This window comes from Aythya marila (genome assembly GCF_965140915.1).
Source record: "Aythya marila genome assembly, chromosome: Z".
Taxonomy (NCBI): domain Eukaryota; kingdom Metazoa; phylum Chordata; class Aves; order Anseriformes; family Anatidae; genus Aythya; species Aythya marila.
Genome location: NC_139080.1, coordinates 68,041,026 through 68,066,572, shown reverse-complemented (window position 1 = coordinate 68,066,572; position 25,547 = coordinate 68,041,026). Strand labels below are relative to the sequence as shown.

General features: G+C 36.8%; 1 protein-coding gene across 1 annotated transcript in view; it reads left to right on the top strand.

The window, feature by feature from the left end:
• COMMD10 (COMM domain containing 10) overlaps nt 1-24,864 on the top strand; it is a 104,519-nt gene extending 79,655 nt beyond the window's left edge. Inside the window, exons 6-7 of the mRNA XM_082782570.1 lie at nt 23,417-23,476; nt 24,112-24,864. Of these exons, the coding sequence (XP_082638696.1) occupies nt 23,417-23,476; nt 24,112-24,150 (99 nt within the window). The 3' untranslated portion in view covers nt 24,151-24,864. The remainder of the gene's footprint in view (nt 1-23,416; nt 23,477-24,111) is intronic.
• The last annotated feature ends 683 nt before the right edge of the window (nt 24,865-25,547 follow it).

Genomic DNA, 25,547 nt, shown 5'->3' with positions numbered 1-25,547 from the left:
GGTGTTAGTTGTAGTGTAATAAAATTGTAGACTGAAATCAGAGAATTCTATTAAAGGCAATGAAAATATGTCACTGTTCTTAAATAATTAGATTTTTTACATAACTGTAATGATGCACATAATATTGGTGGTGATGGGAAAAAAAGATAGAGCTGCAGAAAGTAAATAAATATGGATTTAAACAGTTAACTTTGGATGATTAAATGCTATTCTTGTTTTATCTTACTATAAGTTCCAACTAAGATTAAGAAATTTAAGTACACTACTCAGTTGTGCTTAGATAAAATTTTAGATGCACAGGTTCTATTTAAATTGGAAAAAAAAAGCATTCTTCATGCACTGGAGAGGTTTAGTTATATTACCCAGTTTACTCTTATGAATAATATTAATTAATGTCAGCTGAACTGCTTCCAGTTGTGCAGATCTAACCTGTAGCATATACAAAGAAATCAGCTGTTTGTTTAATGTAAGCTCTTAAGCAGTTGGCAGCTATTGCAAGTCATTACAAGATTTGACTGAATTGAAATTGCTTTTACCTTAATCTAGTATGCTGCCACCTAAAGACATACAGACCTTTGAAGTATAAATAGACATGTTTAGGCAGAGTCTATCTTTTTGTAGCAGGTTGCTGGGAGGTTTCTACAGTAGAGCATCAAACCATATTTTTATTAAATAAGAGGCTGAGCAGATGCATTAAAGCGATAACCTTGCACAAGGTTTTGCATAAGGAAGGAAGAATATTTTGCAGTCTAGAAATGGAGAAGGCACTTTGCGGGCAAGAAAAAAATCAATTACATCATTTTTGCAGTCTGACTGATGCTCAGTTAGTCTTGCTGCTACTTAAATTCATTTTTAATATAAATGACAACATTACACATCTATTAAAAGTTAGTAATTGATAAATTATTAACAACTATTTAATAGAAAACGAGTTACTGAGTTCTTGTTTACATTTGCAAAGTGTTGCAACAGTACAGACTCCGAAGAAACTGTAATTGAATCAATTATTATATTTTGTAATTATGTGTACTTCAATTCAGATAGTACTCTGAGATCCCTAAATGAAAGGAACAACACCTTTTTACAAAAATAAGTTTCTCAGCTTTGGGAATGAGAATGCAGAATTTAAGTAATTATGCATATGTTGGAAAAAAGAAAGATGAAGAAAGAAAAATGAAGAAAGTATGGATGTTTGCAGGACAATTGATGGCAAGCAGGAATTCTTTTTCGTTACTGATGTTAATTTCATAATAATCAAATACAAATATATTATTTTTGAAGAATCAAGATGTGATTCTTACTTTAAATAATTGTATATTGATCACAACTAAAAGGTAGAAAATCATGCTTTTTTAAAGATCATTTCCATTTCCTTTTCATATCATACTGTAATCTGTTGGAGTTAAGCATCTTCTTTCTGAAAGAAAGTAAAAGACTCCCAGAGGATGATGTCTAAATATAAAGAGCAAACATTTTTCTTCAGTAAAGAGAAGCTGGACTGGACATGGAGAAAAACAGAACTAATGGACAAGATGCCTTGGTAGTTAAAGAAAATCCCTTATCACTGCACTATAAAATATGTATTTTTTTAATTGGAGTGGGTAAAATGTGCTTTAAATAGCACATTAATATATTCCAGTCAATTTGACAATAGCATGACAATTAACAGATGGAGGGAAGACATTTACTGAGATTAGGAATACAACTGTCATTGACTCATACTAACTTTTAAAGGAAGCTGATATGTCAGGATATATATATATTTAATCAAAACTGAAGTGTCGATATATTCACATAAGAAGTGTATAAAATGCCAAAAATATGGGTGCAAAAATTTCATGTGAATATAAGGAAATATGGGACAAACTTGTGCAAAGATGTCCATTGAAGGTTATTAAATAGATAAATCCAAATGAGGCACAAGATACCCAGTCGGAGTCTGGAGGAGTGTTTGATAGGAATGAAATCTGAAAAAGAGTGTTTTTGTTTGTTTGTTTGTTTGTTTTTGTTGTGTTTTTTTTTTTTTTTTAAGTGTTCAGATTTCAATATATAATTATCTGCTTAATTTCGCTTCTCTTCTTTCTTTTATTCATGTATGAGGAATGGCACCTACACAGGATTTAGTCTGCTGCTGCAGCCCTTCATTTTTTTTTTAAATCTTCATAACATTTATCTGAATGGATGTGGATATGAACTGGAACACTGCGGGCTGGAAAGCTAATTATATTTTAAAGGAAACTGTAAAATATACTAATTTCCACTACCTTTCATGTTCCAGATCTTTGTTCCATAATTACTGGTGTTCCATCCATTATCTGATTTTCTTGAATTCGTCAGGTTTTGTGTTAAAGTGAAGAGCCAGTTAAGTCTATTACTTCAATTCTAGACAAAAAATGTAATGGCAAAGTGTATATTTCCACTTTATTTTTTTTTTTCCAGTAATACAGGCACACGCGTATGGATTCTTTCTGTACTCTATTTAGACTTTTAAAAAATTAATTAATAATTGATAATTTCTGAAAGCTATACCTCCTGTTTCCAGAAGCGGTTTCAGGGATCATTGACAACACTCCCAGATCATTTAAAAGAGAGTGCTTGAAGTACTTGCCTGCAAACACACAAAAGGAGAAGAGGAAGTCTGAAGAAAGGTTACTAATTGAAATTGATGGAATATATATATAAAGTTATGGGTAGCAGAGTGTCACAACAGGTGCTTTTTTTCTGAAGTGTCTAGGTGTTTTCAAGTTTGAGAAGTAAGTTTTTAATGGGAATTTGATTGTGGCTTTGGGACCTCCTTGGGTTTAGAGTGGAGTATAGGATTAAATTTGCCTCCGTTTTCCAGATCCTTTGATTTGTGGTATTGCAGCAGAAGATGGCTTCCTTCTCCAAGGTTGCATCTCAGAGTTACATGGCAATACCAGATATTCCTTTGGGATGCACCGGTTCTCTTAGAGTCTTGTGAAGTTGTTTGTAACACAGGAAATTACATTTTGTATCCCAAATTTCCTTAATCATCACCTTTCCCCATGTAATTTATTTTTCTGGCATCTGTCACTTGTTCTTGGGTAAAAACAGGTACACTTTTTTTAAAATAATGCCACTTATTTGCATTCTTATGTCTGCATAAAATATGTGCATCAGTGTTGCCATGAATGTAGTTTGGGACAAAAGGTTTGCATATTGAGAAAATTCATATTGTCAGTCAACTAGCTGTACAGACATGTGACCTACTCATGTTAAGACCAGCATTCTGATTCCATGCTAATAACCTAATTGCTATTAATATATGCTGCTTGGTTCTGACCTGTTTTGTTTAGAATGCACATTGGTTTTTAATGTGTGTGACATTTAAGGGTTATGGATTAAAAAATTAAATTTTCCAAAATAAAAAATACCTCATGCATTTTTAATAGAGTTTACAAAAGAGCTGCTCTATATTTTCCCTCTAGCAAGATGGTACAGCATTGAATTAAGTGTCAGTACTTCTGTGGCCATGTAAGATTTAATATTCTGGGCAAAGATATTAATTGTCTTTCAGAGCGGACAGATAGATTTGCTTAAAACCTACTTGTTAATTAATTGGATTTTTGAAAAATGAATAATATTTTAAAATGAGGTTTCAGACTTAATTTTTTGATGGAAACATTTTTACATTTTTATATGGTAGAAGTGTCTCTCTCTTTTTTTTTTTTTTTTTTTTTTTTTTTTTTTTTTTTTTTTTTCCCCCAGAGGTGGGGAAGTATAGAGGGTCAGAAGAAAAGATTACATTGTGATTTATACATTTTCTTTTGGAGTGTGAAAGTAGAACCTAGGTAGTGTAGAAAATCAAATCATCTCTCAGGTAAAAAGCATCTGACCTTTGCTTAAAAATAAATAAAAATATCCTACGAGTCAAGCTGATACTCCTGTATCAGGACCATTACTGTTTAAATGACATAGATGGTGGGGTCAAGTGCACCTTCAGCAAGTTGTCAGAGGACACCAAGCTGAACAGTGGAGTCGACATGATAGAAGGAAAGGATGCCATCCAGAGGGTCTGGACAGGCCTGAGAGGTAGACTCACGTGAACTTCATGGTCAAGTGCATGAACCAAGCAGGCCAAGTGCGAAGTCCTGAACCTGGGTCAGGACAGTCATCAAGATCTGCACAACCTGAGGGATGAATTAATTGAGAGCAGCCCTGTGGGGAAGAACTTGGGTTTACTAGTAGACAAAAAACTGAATATGAGCTGGCAATGTCCCTAGAAGGCCAACCATATCCAGGGCTGCATCAAAAGCAGCATGGCCAGCAGGTGGAGGGAGGTGATTGTCCCCCTCTGCTCTGCCCTTGTGAGACCCCACCTGGAGCGCTGTGCTCAGCACTGGGGCCCCCAGCACAAGAAGGATGTGGAGCTGTTAGAACAAGTCCAGAGGAGGGCCATGAGGATGATCAAAGAACTGGAGCACCTCTCCTCTGAAGACAGGCTGTGGGATTTGGGGCTGTTCAGCCTGGAGAAGAGAAGGCTCCAGGGAGACCTTACAGCAGCCTTCCAGTACCTAAGGAGGACCTACAGGAAAGCTGGGGAGGGCTTTTTAAAGGAGTGCAGTGATAGGACAAGGGGTGACAGTTTTAAACTGAAAGAGTTTTAGATTAGATAAGAGTTTAGAAAGAGTGTTAGATTAGAGTTAGAAAGAGTTTTAGATTAGATATAAGGAACAAACTCTTTACTCAGAAGGTGGCAAGGCAGTGGAACAGGTTGTCCAGAGAAGCTGTGGCTGCTCCATCCCTGGAAGTGCTCAAGGGCAGGCTGGATGGGGCTTTTGGGCAACCTGGTCTGGTGGGACCATTATGCCCATGGCATAAATTGCAGTTATGAAATTATGTATGAGGCAACTTACAACTCTTGCAATCTCCTTAGCTTTTTCAAGAATGCCACTTTTAAGGCTTCAGTGTTTAGTATTGAGAATCAAGGGGTAACAGTCAACAAAAGTGTTTGCAAGCCATTTCATCTTCCAGGGAAAGGAAGAACTAAACATAGGAGCTGTGGTTAGGTAAATGCTATGAAGAAAATATTAGGCTGAACAGTACTAGTATATGTTTGGTACTTAGATATTTTGGGAAACTTGAATATATATATATATATAGAGAGAGAGAGAGAGAGAGAGACTGGTTTTTTCATTTACTTTTGTTGCTCTTTTAATCTATAGTGTTGTAGGATTTGTTCAACATGTACATTAAAAACTTTTACTTTATTCCCTTTCCCCTCCGATCCACCAAAGTATATCTTAACCATAATAAATTTGCTTTGGGCTAAGCATTTACATAAAGTGTGTATGCCCACAAGAATATTTCATTTTTATTAAAAAGAAAACTCTTAAACAGGTTCCCTATTACTGGATTTCTCCCATAAGATCATTCAGAACAGCTTGAATTGACAAAAATGTTTAAAAGGACACAACACAAGAGTTTGAATAGATGCTGCAAGTATGCACCTAATATTTATCCACAGGTTTTAAGATGAGTTTTTACCTTTAATAGTGGATTTTCTAAACACATGATGGTAGTGATTGTTTCTGAAATTGTATGAATAGCCTCCATGATAAAGCAATAAGAAATGTTCATGGTAAATAGGTATACTGGTGAGAAAATTGGGCACAGTTCGAGACTTAAAACCAGTGAATGAGAGATTCACTTACTCTTTCAATTTGTTTATTTCGTAGAAGGTTTAAAAAAATATTGGTGTGCTTTTATCACTGTAAAACTTCACACATGTATTTTAGTTTTTTGAAAATCTATTTTTTTTTTTTACATTTCTCTACATTACAAATGAACCACTTTGGTCAAATCTTTGTTCAGTAGGAATAAAGCAATTGTGGTGTGCTTTTTTTTTTTTCGCTATACTAACTCTACAACTCTATGTTGGTCTTTCACCATACTCCATCAAAATTCCTTTTGATAGCATTAGAAGTCTGCTAGTAGAATCGTTTTCTTTGTCAGTCTCTTTTAATAATGAAAGTAGTAAACTGTGCTTGCTATAAGAAAGTTCTCTGTTCTGCCTTTCTGTACCATACGTTGTTGTTTTACGGTTCTGTTCCTAAGACATAACAACAGTGCACTTCTCTTCATGCCCTGCTCTTCAAATATGCATATGGAAAAACAGTGTTTGTTTATAGTACTAAGGCTCTCTTGGCCACCTATCTGGATAAGCAAAAAGTTCATTTCTTAAAGATTAAATATTCAGGCTGACAAAATATGCAAACTTGAGTTGTTGTTTTTTTTTCCCCTGAATCCTGTGGGCTGACTGAGACCCCTGCAGCTGCTAGTGTAGTACTTTAGAAATACAGGAACAAACCATCATTGAAGCCCAGGTACCACCTAGCTGAGAATTACTGGGATTATGAAAGAAGGACTGTCTTTTCTTCTCGTCTCCTCTATCACAGAGTGACAGCAGGGCTGATCAGCAGCTGCTGTTGCAGGCTCTTTATCCTGATGTCTTTCTTTTCCAAGGTATCCATTGACTTCTGGATAGATTTGTGTGAACAAATTGCTTTCTTTGTAATCCTGTCACAATTGATCCCCCTGCTTTTTATAGGCTATTTAAACCATGACATGTTTAAACCGCAGTGGTCAGGGTAGAAAAGAGGGGGTTTATGAGAAAGTTATATTTTGTTTTAAAATTATTGCAGTATGTCATATTGTCAACTGCAGTCATTCAACCGGAAAGAATTTAAGACCTGCTTGTAGTCAGCAACCAAGAAGTTCAGGAACCTGGGATTTTATGAAGCAACTAAGGTAAATTGTCTCAAAGTTTCATTAATTTATGTAAGTAGTATGAAGTATCATAATCTAACTGCAGTTTCTGCATAATTTTATTTTAATTATGTAAGTTTTGAATATGCACCTCTGTCAGTGTTTAATGTGTCATGTTTTCTGAAAACATATTATTAGTAAAATGCAGTAAAATTATACGGGAAAAAGCAACTACTTAGGAGATGATGCTAAGCTGCCATTAAACAGAATTGTGGAAAATGCAGTATTTTCTAGTGGAGTTTGTTACTACATCAGAATAGTGGTCTCAGATTCCTTCTGGTATAGCTTCATAGTGGTGAAGTATTCCCAGGAACACTTGGGTAAGAGCTTTCAGCAAGGTGATTTATAGATCCATTTTGATATTTATCTTCAGTCTTTGTTCTCTTGTTTGCTTGGAAATACTGCCAAATACTGGCCTGCAATTAATGTTTTCAGTTCATATATAAAGAATTCACAGTCAGTCAGAACCTGAAGAAGAAATTAAGTCTAATGAATGACATGGTTTCACTGTTAAGTTTATGCCATGGCATCTAGGTATCATTTCACAGTCATCAATACTGCATCTCTGCTCTACTGGATTGCTCACAGAAGAATTGTGACGTGGGCTATATGGTTGCAGTTCTGTCATGTCGTGTAGGATATATACAACTAGTACAGAGTTCATGCAGGCCTTTTGCTTTTGTGCTGGCTTTATTCTGAAATAATAGACTATGCAAGCACTAATGCGAAAGTGACCTGTTGACTTTCTTTTAAACAGTTTAACAGTTGAAGTGAATCTAGCACCTTGTGTTATGTGACATTTTGATCCTACACCAAGAGCCCTGAGGATAGGTGATGCTTTGAATGGCGTCTAGAGTCATAACTGACTAATAGCAGCATTTTTTTTTTACCCAAGAGCTCATGGCTTTTTGGGTGTTCAGTCCTGTCTTACTGTTTATGGATGTTCTGTACTCTTGATAAAGTCTCTTGTGCTGGATTACTTTTTCTGTTGTTTAAAAACTATTAATTGAACTCCAGTTGCAGCGCTTTTAAACTGATAGTGATAGGCAAGCAAGAGGTCAGCAAAGTCTTTGGATCCCCAGAATGGCAGTTCAACAACCTTGTCACTTCTGAATTTTACTGGCCTACTATCAAGCCATATAAATCATTTTGTTGGCTCATGTTGCTCCTGGTCAGCCAATATCTAATGAAATTACTTGTGCATCCAATTTGATGTCTTTTATGAGTGAAGAATAGTGGCCATTTAAAAGATGTGATTGCCATCTTCTAGAGATTTTAGGTCTTTGAGTCTAGTCCCTGCAAAAAATATTCAGAGAAACTGAATCTTCGTGGTTGGATTAAAATTTTATTCCTCATGACGTTTTCAGCTAGGGGATAGTGGTTATTTATTACTAAGTGCCACTCTTTGTTGTGAGGTGGGATCTCTAAATAGATACAGTCCATAACCTGTAATAAGGTTAACTAAATTATCTTTGTTGGGGTACAATTTAGTGCTACAAATGTCACAAACAGGACTGCAATTAGATTCCCCACCCATTGCCCTCTGTTTCAAACTAAATAAACCAACTTCTCCTAGTATCTCTTCTTGTGTTATGCATTGCAGCCCTCTAAGCATCCAGATGATGTAGAGCCCTCCTCCCCTCCCCCAGTCTGTTAACATCCATCTTAGGTGTGTGGAACCTGGGACAGTGTCTCAGGGGAAAACTCATGAGTGCCAAACAGATGAAGATCACTTTCCACTGCTAATGCAGCTCTCTGAGTGGTTAAATGTTCTTTCACTTTGCTTGTATGATGGGACATTCTAAGACAAAAATTCTCTTGTCTTGCATGTAGAACCAGAATCTCAGAAGGAAAAAATGTAGTTCCCAAAGAAAAAAGGAATTAAATTTCTTTCTGGATCTTCAGTATCCAAAAGCTTTCATTCATTGTTGTACCAAACGTAGGTATTGTTGAATGGTTTGCAGAGCTTGACATCCAATGTGTTTGCTTTGACATTTAAAGCTTTCAAGAAAATATGAACAATTCCTGGAAAAACATTTGTGTTCAAATGCAAAATATCGCTTTGTATTTTTGCCAAAGTTCTATCTGATGTGGATGTGTAACTTATTCCATTGTTCTTACCTCTTATAGTATCAGGCTGTGCTCTAACGTTTTAGATTTTAACATCTCTGTATAGTTCAGCTTTACCAAGACCAGTGCCACCAAAACATAAGTACTGCATTCATCAGCTTGAGAGTTGGATCACCAGCTGTCAATTTAAGTGTTGGAACTGATATTCCTTAGACACCCAGTGATCACAGAATCGTTTAGGTTGGAAAAGACCTCTAAGATCATCAAGTCCACATAGCTCTGCCAAGTCTACTGATCCCACACTGCATTTGCCTGACCACCACAATTCTGACTACTTTATCTGTTTATTTGCAAGATAAAATAATCCAAAGAGAAGAGCTTTTTCCAATGAAATCATGTTTTAATCCATTAAACATAATGATTCCAAGGATATTGGAGCCTATGATCTCATTAAAACAAGTGATTTGCAATTTTGGTAATTCATTTCTCTGCATAGGGCTACAGAATTATTCTGTGTTCAGCAGTCACAAAGCTTTTCTCATTCTTGGAATCTCATGGCATCTCCCCTTGAGTACATGTTTAACTGTTAATTCTGTTATTCACTACTAGAAAAGTGGAGTTCCTCTTAATATGCTTTTTCATAAGAATCCTGTCACCTGAGGTCTCAGCCAATGCACCCAACAAGATTAAGCAGCATATGTCTGGGTCATCAGTTTATCTGTCAAACTGTTGTTTCCACGGCTCATTTTACTTCCAGTCAGTACAGTTTTGCACAATGAATGCAACTAGAGCATTGCCTTGGTACTGAAACAGGAGGAAGTCAACTACAGTCTAAACAAGACATTTGTTACGTTTTGAAGAACAGAGGGGTCGACTGACACTCTTGTAAAGGTGATCTGTGGAAGCAGAAAGTCTTAATTAAGCCTATGTTTTAGCAAGGAAATATCTTCTTGGACACACTAGGTTTCATTGAACTGTAACTTTGTTTCCCATTGCTACCTCTTTGAACAGCACACATTCACCACCTATTGCTAGCAACAAAGAGTTCAGTCGTATTTTCCAAGTCTTTGCCTTATCCTATTCTTTTATTTTGATTGTGGCCGTTGAAAGACCAAGTTTTTGGTAGCTAGAACTTCTTACCTCCAAGGCTGGCAGTGTTTGTCACAGCAATGTAATCTCTGTAGACAGTTGCTCAAAGGAGAAAGTAAGTTTTTCACTTTCAAGATGTACTTTGCACATAGGCAGAGGTCAAGCTGCAGCAACCAATGTTTATGTGAAGTCCTGATACCTGGAACTTCACTGTCAGAGCAGCTAAGAGGGGTGCTGAGAATGACTTCGCAGTCTCAACTCAACAATGTGACTCCAGAAGACATTGTAGTTGTAAAGAATCCATCTTAACATACCTGTGATGTTGTAGACTAGCAGGTATGTAGACTAGCAGCTATATATTGGTACACAACTGGAAGAGTTGCAATTGCAGTACGAGAAATACCTTTTTGAGGTATTTGAGGCTATAAAAGATCTAATAAATTATACAAGGACTCTCCCTCTTTCTCCCTCCTACTTTCTCTACCACCCAGCAGATATACTATATCAAAATTCTGACTGCGGTACTCTACTTCGTCTGAATTTGCTCTGTGTGACCAGTATGATAAGGTATAGTTGCTTTTAGATGGAAGGCTGATGATACCTGACTGACAAAGTAAAGGGATCACTTACCTTGAAAATGACTTTTTAGTGCATCGTACTAAGTGAAGGGGAAGAATTTTAGCTTTTCAGTCTCTTTTTTGTCTCTGATGTATGCGTGAAGTGAACTTGAACTCGTTCAGTTACCCCTGCTTTCTCATTTTTCTTAGGAAAATGTGCAATGAACATGGAAACTTGCTTTAGAGAAAAAAAAAATGTGAATTATGAAGATCAAAGACAAAACAATGTACTGGGCATGGTAATGCATACCCTGAAGAGGCATAGCAATCCAGAATATGGGAGGACTAACAGTGGGGTCAAGATAGCTAAGTTTTCCCTGACATTGATGAGAAAAAAAAATCTGTCATGTAAAAGGAAGCCAGCCTTAAGAGTTGCCATTTAGGCAGTGCAGAAGCAGCTGTTATCTGTTCCCTGGTAGGACTCTCTTTAACATCATACTCTTCTTCCTCTGTTTCAGCTAAACTCCCCAATGTATGTAAAAACTGTCCTTACATGTATAAGATCGTATGTGTCATTATTTCAGGATAAAAGTTAATTTTATTTTAAACTACCATACCTGCATATAGTTCTTGCTCCTTTTTCCCTTTACTGGCACCTTACATATGCCTTAAAAACTAAAAATGTGGCTGTTTTAGACTTGAACATATTGAAAGCCAGTTTCAATCTATTTCAGTATTAACTGGCATCATTTTAATTTGTCAGAATATCGTAGCACAAGCATTGCAATATATTTTTCTCTGTAAAATTAAGTGTGATGTATATGTTAAAAACATTCTCATGACTAAAAAGGCGAGAAAAGTTTTCTCTCCATAGTAGCACTTAAATATTATTTCAAGAACACATATTTCAAACCATTTCCTTTGTTTTATATTTTTCTTCTAAATTTAAAAGCTTTGGTAGTCAGCAAATATATTCTTAGCATTCTTTCTTTGTCTAAAAGGACAGATATAAAACATATGGAAACATGCTAGGTTATTTTCAAAGTTTCATAAGTTCTTAGATGACAAAATTAAATATTAATGACTAACCCATATATTATACTTTAACCTGTGGTACAATCAGCGTACACAAAATATTAACCAAGTCATAAGCTTTCAGTGTTTTTGAGTACTGTGAGGTAGTATCTTAAACATAGGTTTAAGCGTTAATTTATGAAATCCTTCATACAGACAAAATAACATTTGCAAACTGACCTGTAACACCTTTGTAACCTTTTTTTCCCATTTTTTCCCGGAGAAAAATTTGTGTTAAAAAGCATAGTTTAAATACTAATCTCATATGTTTATGAAATCTATGTTTATGAAGAGATTACACCATATAATATCAGTTTTTATTTCTTGCCTTACTATTTCAGTTTGGCATTATCCAATGTGTCTTGCCAGAGAAAAATGTAATTAATTGGGAGTTAAATGCATTTGTTTTGAGAGAAAACCATGAAAAGTATCCTGGTTTTATATTCACTGAAACCTTTGTAGCCAGCCTGAGTATTGTACTCCAGCCATCTGTAGAATAATCAAAATCTTGTACTGTCACACTGCTCAGCACCTTTTAAAACAATCTCTATGAACTGTAATTCAATAGCACAGAGACTTGTGGAAAATTAAAAAAAAAAAAAAAAAAAAAAAAAGATTTAATACCCTCTTGCAAATTGCTTATGTTAGCCAAAATGTTTTTTTTCTCCTTCTCTGAGAGGGTACTGCCTATATTTATATTCATATTTTGGCTTTGAAGAAAAACATTAGTGGTTTGATTCCATCTTCCCTATAAGGAATTCTGTCCTTACCACCTTACCAATCTGTCCATTTTTTTTTTGTAAGCAGTAAGAGTTCACACCACACCACAGTATCAAGCTGCAAATAATGTTTCAGCAAAAGTAACAAAGTAAAAGTAATGAAATTTAATTGCCTAAAATCCAAACAGCTAATTTTTCATCATTAGACCATGCATAACCTTTATTGACAGACCGAGAAACAAAAGTTTTTGGTGGATTGTTTCATGCTGAAGTGGTTGTTTCCTCATTGTTTAGTGGAACCATTGCCTTCTGGTCTGTTATGCTGCAGGTGATTCATTAACAAAAACAACAAAGAACAGTTTCTTGTTTCTGGTTTGCAGTCAATAAAAAGTGAGTCTTCATTTTGCAGTCATAATCAGAAAAGGCCATCCCATCATTACTTTTTTTTTTTTTAAATAAACTTGTAAAAAGGAGAAACTTTTATGTTGAATTTGAGAAACTTTGCTTTTAAAGATCTCTTTCCTTTTTTCATCTCTTCCGTGTTGCCCAAGAAATGCTCGTGTTCGCTTGTGTCATCTGCTGGTGATGTCTTTTTGACCACACTGATGTCAGCATGTCCATGAGCAAAACAGGTAGCCCAGGTTCAAGCCTTGCTTAGCTGCTTTTGGTGAGGAACAGATACTTTTGAGGAGTCAGGTATTTATTTCTACATTGTGAGTACGATAGCAAAAAACTGTACGTTTGCTTGTGATGGGTTCACCCTGCTGGGCAGCTGAACTTCACCACAGCTGCCTTCTCTTTCTCCTTCCTCAAAGGAAGATGAAGAGAAAATATGATGGAAGAGGGTTCAAGGTTTGAGATAAGGACAGGGAGATTGCTTATGAATAACTGCCATTGCCAAAACAGACTCAGCATAGGGAGATTAATTTAATTTATTGCCTATTACTAACAGACTAGAGAGAGAAAACTAAGAGCAAACTAAAACCATCTTCCCCCCCATCCACCCTCTTCCACCTCCTCCCCCACAAGCAGCACAGGAGAATTGAGAATGGGGGCTGCAGTCAGTGCCTGACACTTCGTCTCCTCCACTCCCTCACAGTCCCTCCCTGCCCCTGCTCCCATTGGGGTCCCTCCCAGGGATGCCGTCCTTCCTGAACTGAGCCTGCGGGGGCTGCCCACAGGCAGCAGCTCTTCAAGCACTGCTCCCACACGGCTCCGTCCCACGGGGTCCATCCATCCATCCATGCCCCAGGAGCAAACTGCTCCAGCACGGGTCCCCCACGGGTGGGCGGCAGCTCCCCCCAGACCCCCTCCCTGCTCCTGCGTGGGCTCCTCTCCACGGGCTGGGGCCTGCTCCTGCGGGGGCTCTCCATGGGCCGCAGCCTCCTCCAGGCCACATCCACCTGCTCCACCGGGGGCTCCTCCACCCATGGGGGGGCTGCAGCGTGGAGATCTGCTCCATGTGGGACCCATGGGCTGCAGGGGGACAGCCTGCTCCACCAGGGGCCTCTCCCTGCACAGCCCGCAGGGGAACTGCTGCTGCCTGCCTGCAGCACCTCCTGCCCTCCTGCTGCACTCACCTGGGGAGCTGCAGGGCTGTTGCTCTATTTTCTCACTCCTCTCTCCCAGCTGCTGTTGCCCAGCAGTTCTTTCCCCCCCTTAACTCTGTTCTCCCAGAGGCCCACTCAGCGTCGCTCATGGCTCAGCTCTGGCCAGTGGAGGGTCTCTTTTTGAAGCAGCTGGAGCTGGCTGTGGTTGTGACATGGGGCAGCTGCTGGGCTCTGCACACAGAGCCGCCCTTGCTGTCTGCACACTACCAAAACCTGGCTACATAGACCCAATACATTGCTCCATTTCTCAGAGTACAGTAAAACTAATATGTGACTTCCTTCCTAATACGGAAAATATATATGTATATAGATCACTTTTCAAGCAGTCTCATTCCCTGAGAGGTCTGTCTGTGAATCCCTGCGGGATGATGCTGGTATTTAGCATCCCTCACTCTTCACAGCTTTCCACCCCCGTCAAGCAGCTGAGGTTTGTGTGCGGGCACCCAGCTGCTCATGGCAGGAATGGCTTGCCCACAAATCAGAGACGTGCTTGCTGACAGCCATGAACACGCTTTTAGCACAACAGCAACAACAAAAAAGTGTTTTATCTTTGCCTTGCTGTCCAACAAAATCCAAATTGTTGATACTCTTAGTGACCCATCTGAAACAAAAGAACTAATTTACAAATGATCTAATTTTCATATTTTGTAAATATTTAAGCAGTTTTTTTTGTTTGTTTGTTTGTTTTTTTTGGGGGGGAAGGGTATTTTCATCAGTTAAATTGATTTCACATTGATTTGCATTTCCTTAGATCTTTCCTCTTGCTGCTGGTGTCTTTTATCTGGCCTCTTTTCATGTGCCTCAGTAGAAACAATAGATACTTTCATATTTTCTAGCAGTGAAAAAAGGCTTTTGTGGTAAGACAATACAATGTTTCAGTATCTTACTGAACCAGGTAGGCTTAGAAGCTAACACTCTAAAAAGATGCCAGCTTCCTCCATTCATCTGAAGCCTTCTTAAAGTGTTATTCATTTGCGTGATTATACCATCTAAAATCCCTGTCAGAACGATTGCTGTAGATGTAGAGGCAGACCACAGTAATCCAAGTTTCTTCTTGCTGACACAGGAGGTTTTGTTCAGCTTTTCATGGAGACCAATGGGGCAGGTTACTGAACAGTTTGCATCACAATTTGAGCTTTTGCTAAGTCTGGCTTTCTTCAGACCCATCAGATGCATGTCTGATTCAAACATAAAGGATTAGTAACTCACTGTTAATCATGTTATTCATGAGCAAGCTTTCTGAGAAGGTCTCTAAACACTCTGTCTGCATCATTGAGCTGCTCTCCTCAAGGGAAGAAATTTTGTCCACTGTGTATATATGATCAAACCTATCTCAGTCTGCATGTGATGCTCTAGGGCTGAGCTTCATTGTGCCAAGACACTTTTCTAGGTCTTAGTGTTTGCTGCTTGAGTCCATAATCTAAGTTTTCAGATGCCAATGCTAGGCTAACATTGTACTTTATACTCAGTTCTGTTAGCATCCTAGAACTGGATTTTTTTTCTGAGTATAATAATGGAAATATTTCACAACCATGCCTACATGACATCTTCTTCGTGTGTACTCTGTCAAAAATGAATTTGTCTGTATTCAAATCTGGTGAACAGGTAAGGTCAGAAAAGCTGTAAAGCATGTCTGGAGCCAGTATGCTGACTGATGAGATCTGTCTGTTTCTTCAGCAGTAGTTCTCTACAAGCACAGGAAGAAAAGTAAGTTCCTAATCAATCAAAGTTAAGTGTAAGACTATTGTGTCGGTCTTGATGTTGAGATATCTTTAGAATGGAAGCATGAACTTACTGGTCTTCCTTGGCATTTAAAGACTTACATGATAGCCGTTGTGGAATTAAATCAGACACAAAGTTGCAGCTCCCTGCTTTCCTTGCAGTGTTCATGAACATAATTTTTATATACTGTAATTTGTGTGCTAAATAACTTGTGCCGTAACAATAAAGATCAAGTAATTTAATTTCTTCTCAGGAATAAAAGGAGTCAAATCAAAGTTTCGAATAAATAAGGAAGTTACATGTACATTCTGATTGTTAAAAACTGCATGCTATATAAACAATACGCAGCAATTTTGTCTTCCCAAAGACCATTTTTTCCATATCTGATACAGCGAACTTTAATACAAAGAGAGATTTAAAAGAACAAAAACAAAAAAATTCTACTGAGGTTGCTTCTTCAGACAGCTTTCTACAGTATTCTTACAGTAAAATTTGCAAAATTAGATGAGACATGAAATCAGAAAGTTGTCATGTCTAGAACTTGTGTTCCTTATGTTAATCACTGGCATTCTTAGTAATTGTGTGAAGGCCCATTAGTGAAAGAAAATAACAATTTTAAAATATATCTTGTAGATGCTATATTTGGCAATTATACCTACACATTTTCCTACTGAATCCTGAAATTACAATGACACATTTGTGCAAACAAATACTTTATGCTGCTAATCATTAATTCTGGGTGGAGATTACTGAGGAATCAGTAATGAACTTACATCGTGTATATGTATAGGTATAGATGTATATATGCTGTCTCCAAAAAGGGGATAATATCTGAGAGTATATATGAAATACAGAATAGGCATAGAAGGAAGTCAGACTTCCGACAGATCTTCTACGAGCCATTTTTCATACTTAGAACATACGAGGTATCAGTTAAAAAAATGTGCTTCTAAATATTTTATTGTGATAGGATTGCAGTGATACATATACCACCTATTTTCCCCCAAAAGTGTAGTAGTTCACTGTGATGCTTTTGTAGAAGAATTTATTGTAGAAGGATTTAACATAATCTTTGCACAGAAATGACAACCCTACAACTCTAGATTTCTGTTTTTAAGAGATTTTTCATGCAAAGAATATTTTAAAAAACAGCCAGCCTAACTGGATGTTATTTATAGGAATGTAAATTCCTAGTGCATTCAAGGCAAAGTAACCCTCTGCCTGGATACAGCTGTTTGGAAAAAACAAAACAAAACAAAAAAACTTTGCTTTAACAGGATAATATTTATTCTAACTATGCATATTGAGGTGAAAATTCTAGTTCTTTGTTTCTCACAGGAGTTTACCTCAAGGTAACTGTCTTGATTTTAAAAGCATTTTTCTCCCATACTGTGAAAAAAGAGTTTTGTCTGTCTCTGGTGTTCTGTGATCTCCCCAGCCTGTGTGGTCTTTTTAGTAATTGTACGCCATTTGTCCTCTGTAGCTAGCTGTGCACCAGTTCAGTCAGCCATTAATGAATATTTGTGTGAGAGTAGGAGGAGAAAATGGGAATGACTGACATTTCTTGTTTGTTTAGATGTCTGTAAGGTCTCCTGCACATCTCCAAATTCCTGCAGTTGTTGGCTCACTAGCAGACTGTGCAATGAGTTTATTCTAGGTGCTTTCCATGAATGCAAGGTTAGATCCTGGGTCTGCTGGAGTAAGGTTATCTGTGTCTGTCTCCAAACCATTCATTTCCAGTAACACTTGATTAACTAACAAATTAGCTAGGGAACGAACAAATACATTGAAAATGGAGAGAAGGGTATCCATAGTAGGATGCCTCAGCTGCCGATTTTGACCTTCTTAAATACCGTAAGGAATCTGAGTTCCTTATGGTTATTTGAAAAAGAAATAGTACTTTAAGGGGAGAATGCAGTATGTGTACAAACTAATGTTCAGGAAGAGAGCGAGTTAGTATGAAACATATTCTGTTTTACAGCATTTGCGCACCGAGGACTTCAAAATGCATGTAATTCAGTCCTAAGGCATGTTTGTGGGTTGTTTTTATTTCACTAAAAAAAAATAAAATATTTGGTATTGGAGATGGAAATAAGCTTGGAATAAGAATAAAGTTTGAAGATCACATCTTTTTGATGATTATGAAAGAAGTGCAATTTGGAATATGTAAGTTGGTATTTAACTCCCTGTGTCCTACTGAATTACATCCATCCAGAGCTGTAAGAACATAAAGTTTTAATTGCTGTTTCTTATGTGCAGAGAGTTAAGGAACAGGTGTGCTTTTAAGTGGTTCTAGTCTGTTTTAACACATCGGCTTTTCTTACCATACTACAATTCATCTTTCTGACCAAGCAGCTTAAACTCACTGATAAATTCTGTGAGATACAACTTATGACCCTCTTCCCATCTGTATGTGCCTAAGCAAATACATCATTCTCCAGGGTCCAAGGAAATTCACGGGAATTCTGAACTGATGTAGCACAGATGCTGATAGATCCACAGGGAAATGCAGACTACTAAGAATCAATTGGGGCCTATTTAGGAATGCATCTGAATTTGGCTGTTAATTAATTATCTATATCCTTCCATTGTGTCAGATTTTAAGGATTTCTAATAGAAATAAATCAGAGAATGAAAAGCAAATGTGAAGACATTAATCTGTTGAATGTAAGTTATAAGTGGCTCCAGGTAGTATTGAATGTTATATTAGATATGGAGATGGGTATATGTGTTGTTTCAACTAGTTACTATTAACAAACTTGAGTATACTGTATTTTTTTTTAATGCGTGCTCAGTCATAGAGCATTATCATTATCAGTAGACATTTAGATATACAAACCAGCCTGTCCCTCCATCTGTTTGCTTCAGAATACTTGGCATTTATTTTGCAATGTTGTAAAAGTAGTTACAGCTTTGCAATTGAGAACTATGATAGCAATATCAATTTTTCATGTTCAAGTTAGCTTTCAAATCAGAAGTTTGCCTTTTATTTATAACTCCTGGTGCCTTGTTCTATGTGTGTGCCCGAGGTAAGGGAGTTAAGTATGTGGAATATGACTGGGCAATAAATAAGATTGCAAAACTCTGTCATTAGTAATAAAGCCTTTTGAGTAGTATATTAAAATATAAGTATCAAGAGGATTTGATTAAACCAAGCAAAAACAAAAACAAACAAACAAAAAAACCACTTTGATTATAACCAGGAATTTGCCTTCTGAATTGAGGAATTTGCTTTCTGAAATATTCTAAGGAGAATTATTTTTTGTGTGGTTTCCACTGAAAGACTGCATTGAGAAGATACATATGTTTAAAATAAATTGTTAGCCAAGGCAATGAGAAATTGGAGAGTCTGTTTTACATCTTGTGCAGTGGAATCTTCATCCTTTTATGCTGGTGATTATGTTCACCTGAAAATTTACCTAGTTGTCTGCTGCTGGCGGTTATAAGCTGAGTATATATTAAACACTGCGGTTATTTTGTAGAATTACCCATACATTCAGAATAGCTGTTCTGTATAGGGTAGCATATCACTGCTCACTGGGAGCTGGAAGGTTTTGTCTTCCTTTTCCTTCTGCTTCTCATCCACTTCCTCCACTCCCCCTTGCCCCTTTCTCTCCTCTATGCCCCCACCCAACAAGGAAATTTGTTTTTGAACAGCTGTTTAGAGACCGGGGAAAATGTTACAAAATGTTTGTAAGGATACCAGACAATAAATGAGAAGATAGTTTAGAGGGGAAAACAACCCTATCAATTAAGCTGATTAGAATTTTAGAGAAATTCTCAGTAGGCTGTAAATTGATACATCCCTGGGATGAGAGAAGAGGTAGAATGAAATAAGATTCCATCTAAATGTAAAAAGGCAAAATGGCACTAAAATTTAATTTTAACACTTAAAAATACATTCAGTAGTGATACATGGCCAAATATGTTAAATCATACATTTCAGAAAACTTATTACCATATTCCCTGCAGTGGATTCAGAGCGGTGTAAAGATTTGTCTTGGGCAATGTCTGCGATTCACGCCAACTTTGCAAGTAGTAAATGCAATGTTCTGTTACGTTAAACACCAGATGAGCACACTGAACTTAGCAGCAACTGTAGTTAGTCGAAGATGGTGCAAATCAACTCTTTAGCTCTGCCAGTTCAGCATATCACTCCAGTGCTGTCCCCACACCACTCTTCTTAGACATTGACTCAGACAAAAAGCCCATCCTGACATTTTCAAGGCTATACAAAGAATTAATACTTGGTATTTATTTTATTCATATAATTAACATCTCTGTTCAACTATGTTTCTCTGATGGTGTGAAGCAGTCACCCTCAAGGGTGAAACTCAGAAATAAGAGATGAAAATTTTACTGCCACAAGGACAAAATTTGTTATCTAATTACAAAAAACATTGGAGTGACTGAGTGTGACAATAGGAATAAACTATTCCAAACTGTTTAGTATTCTGGTTGCTCTGTTACTTTTATTTCACGTGAAGATAATAATAGCAAAAAGAAAATGAGATGGCAGAAACGAGGGAAAAAGTAAAGGTGAAGAATAAGGGGGTGGGGAAACAGAAAAACTTACCAGGAAAGAAGGAAAGAGAATGATATACTTGATAGAATGAGTAGAGAAGTTAGACATTCAGCAAATTACTGTTTTCTTATTTATGTTCTGCGAAACGCATACTAGGTTAGGCTGCATCTGAAAACTTGTATGTATAGATAAAAGAAGGCAGCTTAACTGCACTTTTCATAAATAGGCTGAGACTCCTCTGCACACAGTGACATTTAATTAAGTCAGTAAGCTGAAAGTGATTTTTTTTATCCTATGTTTTAGTTATGGATGAAAAAAGATTGCAGTGGGTAGTCTTGTCTCCTTATCAGAGCAAAATTGCTTAAAGTAGATTAAGAATTTGCCTACTCTAGGGTCTTTAGCAATATTTTAGATACATAGTCATTTTTAATACTCTTCTACTGAAAAATTAAAGAACCAGATTATAACCTAGTCCACATTATGTTTTAATTACAGCTATTTGTGTTCACTGATTAAGGGCACTGAGTGAATAATGGACATCTCAGCTAAAATGAGGGGCCGTCAGCCTGTTCTGACATAGATTTTACTTGTAAGAACCCATTCGTGATATGTTGGTTTTGTGGTTTAGGTGGGAACTCCTGATCATGTAACAATGATCGTTTGGCACCTTCCTCAAGGGACTAATGCTAGTAAGAAATACAAGACAGCGAAAAGAACATTTTCAGCTGGTGCCACATTTCTGCACTGTTCTTTGTGACACTGCTGACTGTTGAAGTGGTATTTATTGTAGATGTACCAAGTTTTTTACATACAGAAACAATTCTATTTTAGCAAAGAATTAGGTGCACATGCACACATTTCATAAAAGATTGTTATATCCTCTGTCCCACTGAACCATCCCAAATGAGAAACAGACTGGCACAAAATTATAGACTCCATGCTTTCTTTTAGATCTCCATAGACATTTGCCTGCCACAATGCAATGTGAATTTTGTCTCACTTATCAGACCATGACTATTAAATAACGAGGAGATCGCAGTCTGATCATAAAGAACACCGATTTATTTCTAAGCACCAAGAGAACCTCAATTGAAATGACCACACTTTTTTCATTTGCCTGCCCTAACCAGTGACTTACATTACTTCAGTTTGCTTAGAGAAAAATACGAAAGACAAGCGTTTCAATGTCTTTTATTGTATATGAGAAGCTGATCTTGCTTTCTGATCTGAAGTAGTACCAGAAGACACCAGTCTTGATGGATATGTGAAGCTCGGAGAAATGAGATCTGGTATGATCACACTGATCTTGGTTAGAGGTGTCACATACCCAACCTGCCCCTTTCAGAAGATGTTGTGAAACCGTTGTATTGAAATCCAGCAGACTCTTCTGCCAGAAACCATTCAAGAGAAGACCCTGACTTCATTTGTTGTGACTAATAAATTTTAAGTTATATATCTTCCTTTTATCCTGATTCTTCTCTTTTCAGTTTTACTTCCTTCCATTCAAACACCAAAATCCTTCAGGAACTGCAAACGCCAGACATCCAGGCTGGATCCATTTGCTAATTGCATATCTTTTTTTCTTCTTTCCTCTACCCCTTTTCCTTTCTGAAGAAACCACTTGTTTGCTTTCTCTTTGTTTCTGAGCTGGTAGAATGCATTTAAAAATGCTTTTACTTCCCTGTCACTACATTATGCTGTTTGGAGGGGGAATCAGCTGGAATCATGGCAAAGAGGACTGCTGTTCTGGTAGTTTTATTTCGTATTCACCGTACGATTCCCAGAATTGCATTGTTCCTTCCCAGAGGGGGAAGATTGGTCTCTCATGCAAATTACTGGTCCTTTTCTAGGCTTTTGTAGCCTTCCTGAAATTGTTGGAAAGGATCCTTCTTTCTGCAGAGCGAGGAGGAGGTATTGCACCAGACAGTCTGGCCCCAGTCATTTTATCCCTTTCCTGTGTCTTACAGTTTGCTTTTGGAACAGGCATCAGGCAATACCTATCCTGAGTTCCCAGGGCTTCTGCTGCTTTTGTGAATTTGGTGTGCCAAATTCAGCAGCTTTATTTGACTTAAATTGAGATTTGCATCAGTGTTAGAATATACAGAATCTGGCCCACAGCCTTGTCCATATGCAAAAGTACCCTTGCTAATTTAAGCTGAATTGTTGAACAAGCATTTCTCTACTTTTTTTGAGGGGTGCATCGGGTTGGTACCAGTTTAATGAAACTAGTGTGTATACGTCATTTCAGCTAATGTTTTGTGAGTAGACATGTCCACAGATTCAGTTTTCAGAGAACCCTGTTAGTGTTAATGGAAGTGCAACTGTGATCCTCAGGAATGCCTCCAAGCATTGGAAAATCTAGCAGCAACACACAGAATGTGCAGTAATAGTTACATATTTATTTTAAAAGGAGGAAAGTGACAAAGCAAACTAGAAGGGATAAGACAAGAAACAGTCTGGATAGATTGGTACTATGATTGAAAGTAGCAGGCATTAAACTACCTGTTTCATGCAAGCAAGTTAAGCAGGATAGAGATTTTAATTTAACCCCCATCTCCACAGACATCAGCACACGCATGCAGGGGATTATTACCACCATCTGTTTTATTCACAGTCATTTCCATCAGTTGTGTGGTTTTTTTTTGTTTTGTTTTGTTTTTTGTGTGTGTGGTTTTTTTTTTTTTTTTTTTTTTTTTTTTTTTTTTTTTTTTACTACTGTTAAAGGACTGCTTTGAAGCTGTTGTGTTAATTGTTAACTTTGGCTGAATCTGTGTGTAGATGCCTATAACAATGTCAGCATACTAACATCATAACCATTAGATTAATGAATGGAAGTTATTATTAGCTCTTATTGTGCTAACACACAGTACATTAATAGCTGTTCAGGTTCAATCAAATACACTACTGACTTTGTATGATGTTATTTACCAGATCTTAGATGAACTGCTGAGCAAGGTGAATGTAATCTTTCATTTTTATCTGTGACTTACAAATAAGCTAACAAAATCATGTTTATAGAATATTTTATTATTATTCTCTACAGCAGGAGAACAGATATACCTGTGGACTTGAATTCATCACTAAAGTGGAATATGCATATATGAAGGATGCTGTAGGGAATGGAAGGAAAATTAACTATTGCAAATGCTATCTTTCATATAGCTTAAACCTGCACTGTGAATTACTGGAATGAATACCAAAAGGGAAAAAAAAAAAAGAGTTTGCTTATTCCTTTCTTTTTTTTTTCTTTTTCTTTCACAGAACCTGAAGAAAGTGTTTGTAGAATTTAGCCATCAGGAGCTGTTTGAGTTCTATAACAAGGTCTGTAGATTTTACAATACTGTAGTTCCTTTGTAAACACCTTATGCTGCTCAGCGGGAAGTATTGCCTATATGAATTAAATCTAATGAAATTGGAAGGAAAATGGATCCAATTTTAATTAAAGCTGTTGGATTTGTTTGATCACATAAAGCATTTTCAAGAAGAGTCTGTGCTTTCAAATTTGGAATAGGCAGGTCTTGGAGTCATTGTAATCATACCTGGTGGCTAGGTCTAGAGGAGCAGCTGATGATTAACAATGAGAAGCTCTCTGGAAAGAGCATCTTTGTGTTATGTTGAAATGCCAGGCTCATAATCCAGTCAAAATGAACTCTATTATTTTTTTACCTTGTTATTATGCATTGGAAATTCACAGCAAAACATCTGTGCATGTAAAAAGGCAGTATTTAGACAACTGTTTCTTTAAAATTTGAATATTTAAACTGCAGCAATGAATTCTAATAGCTTCACGTAAAAACAAATATTCATGAGTACAAGATTTTTTTATTGCTATATGAATAGATTTAGTATGCATAGTTGAAGACATTGGAATGTTGGTTTTTTTTCTGTTTGCATGTTTCTAAACAATATCTTATGTGAGTGGAGTGTTTTTTTTTTCTTTTTGTTCCTTTAAATAGCTGGAAACTATACAAGCACAGCTGGATTCCCTTACGTGATGTTTTTGAAGACTTATTTCTCCATCACACTCCTGCCACCTCATTATTTTGAATCGAAGATAGATTGCCAAGCTGTGTTTGCTGGAGGATTCAGTAGTTTGCTTCCTGTAAAATTATATGGCTTATCTCCTTTTAGAGCTACAGTAGTAACATTAACCAAGAGAAATCATTGTTAAGAGTCTTAAGATTCTAATGGATTTTTTCTAGTTTTCTGAGGAGTTGTAAAGAGTAGCTTTACTTGAAGAAAAAAAAAAAGAGAATGCTATCCTGCCTCAGTTTGTTTTTCTTTTTTCTTTTTTTGTCCTTTTAGCTACGACACTTGATTTGATATAAATTTGCATACTAGTGAGAGACCAGGAATTGAATCTATTTTTTATGCATAAAAGCAATATAAAACTTAGTAGTAACAGTAGTAAGAAAATACACAGCAAATGAAGTCTCTATCCTTTTGAATTGTTATTGACTGACACAATTAATAATGCTTATTGCAAATTTGTCAAAATAAATTCAAAATTTATAAACTGATTGTCTTGATTTTTTTTCTGTTTTATTTTTATTTCATTGTCTTTCTTATTTTTAATTATTTACAAGAAAAAAATATGTTTTTAATCAACAGTGTCACTGATTGCAGTGTTTACTTTTGGCACTGAGAATAAATACAGCTTCTTAGCACTGCATGCATACCGATGAATCATAAGTAGTATGGTGTATAACTGGGGGGAGAGAACTTCAAGTATATAACAAAGAACGCTGAAGTAGTCTGACAGCCAGATTTCTGAAAGCTATTTGTTGATTCTTCCTAATGTTGTCCACCACTGTTTTTACAGCTAACAGGAAGAAATAAAGTACAGTGACTTAAAGGCCAAGTTAGTATATTTTCACACATTAGTTCCAGATGAATGGAAGTTCATGAACAGTATGAGAAGGTAAAAGTCATCTTAGTTCTTGTTTCTTGCCAGTCATTGCCAGTCAGTTCATTGCTGCACCTTAATAATGGGCACAGTATGTGACTTCTACTTGGGGCTAACAAAAGGTGAAAGGATGTGAAAACCTTCAGTATTAGCATGTCTCTGTTTCTCCTTAAGGGATTCACTGAACAAGGCTTTTTTTCTTTCAGATGCCTGAAACAGGGATGTTTAATGCCCAAGCAGCCAGTTTTCTTTTGAGAGTTGTTTGCTTGTGACACTAGATATAAGTATAGCCAAAAGGTATGTTTCGAACTGCGGTTTTTAGGTCCTCTTGTGCCACAGTTCTTGTTTTGTTGCTTTTGGAGGCTTGTTTTGAGCTTTATGTGTCTCTTTATTAGGGATTATGCTGTCAGCTCAATACAGGAGGAGTTTGGACCACTTACCTGAGCTGAGAGATATTAGAAAAGATTAAGAAGTTAAGGAGATCAA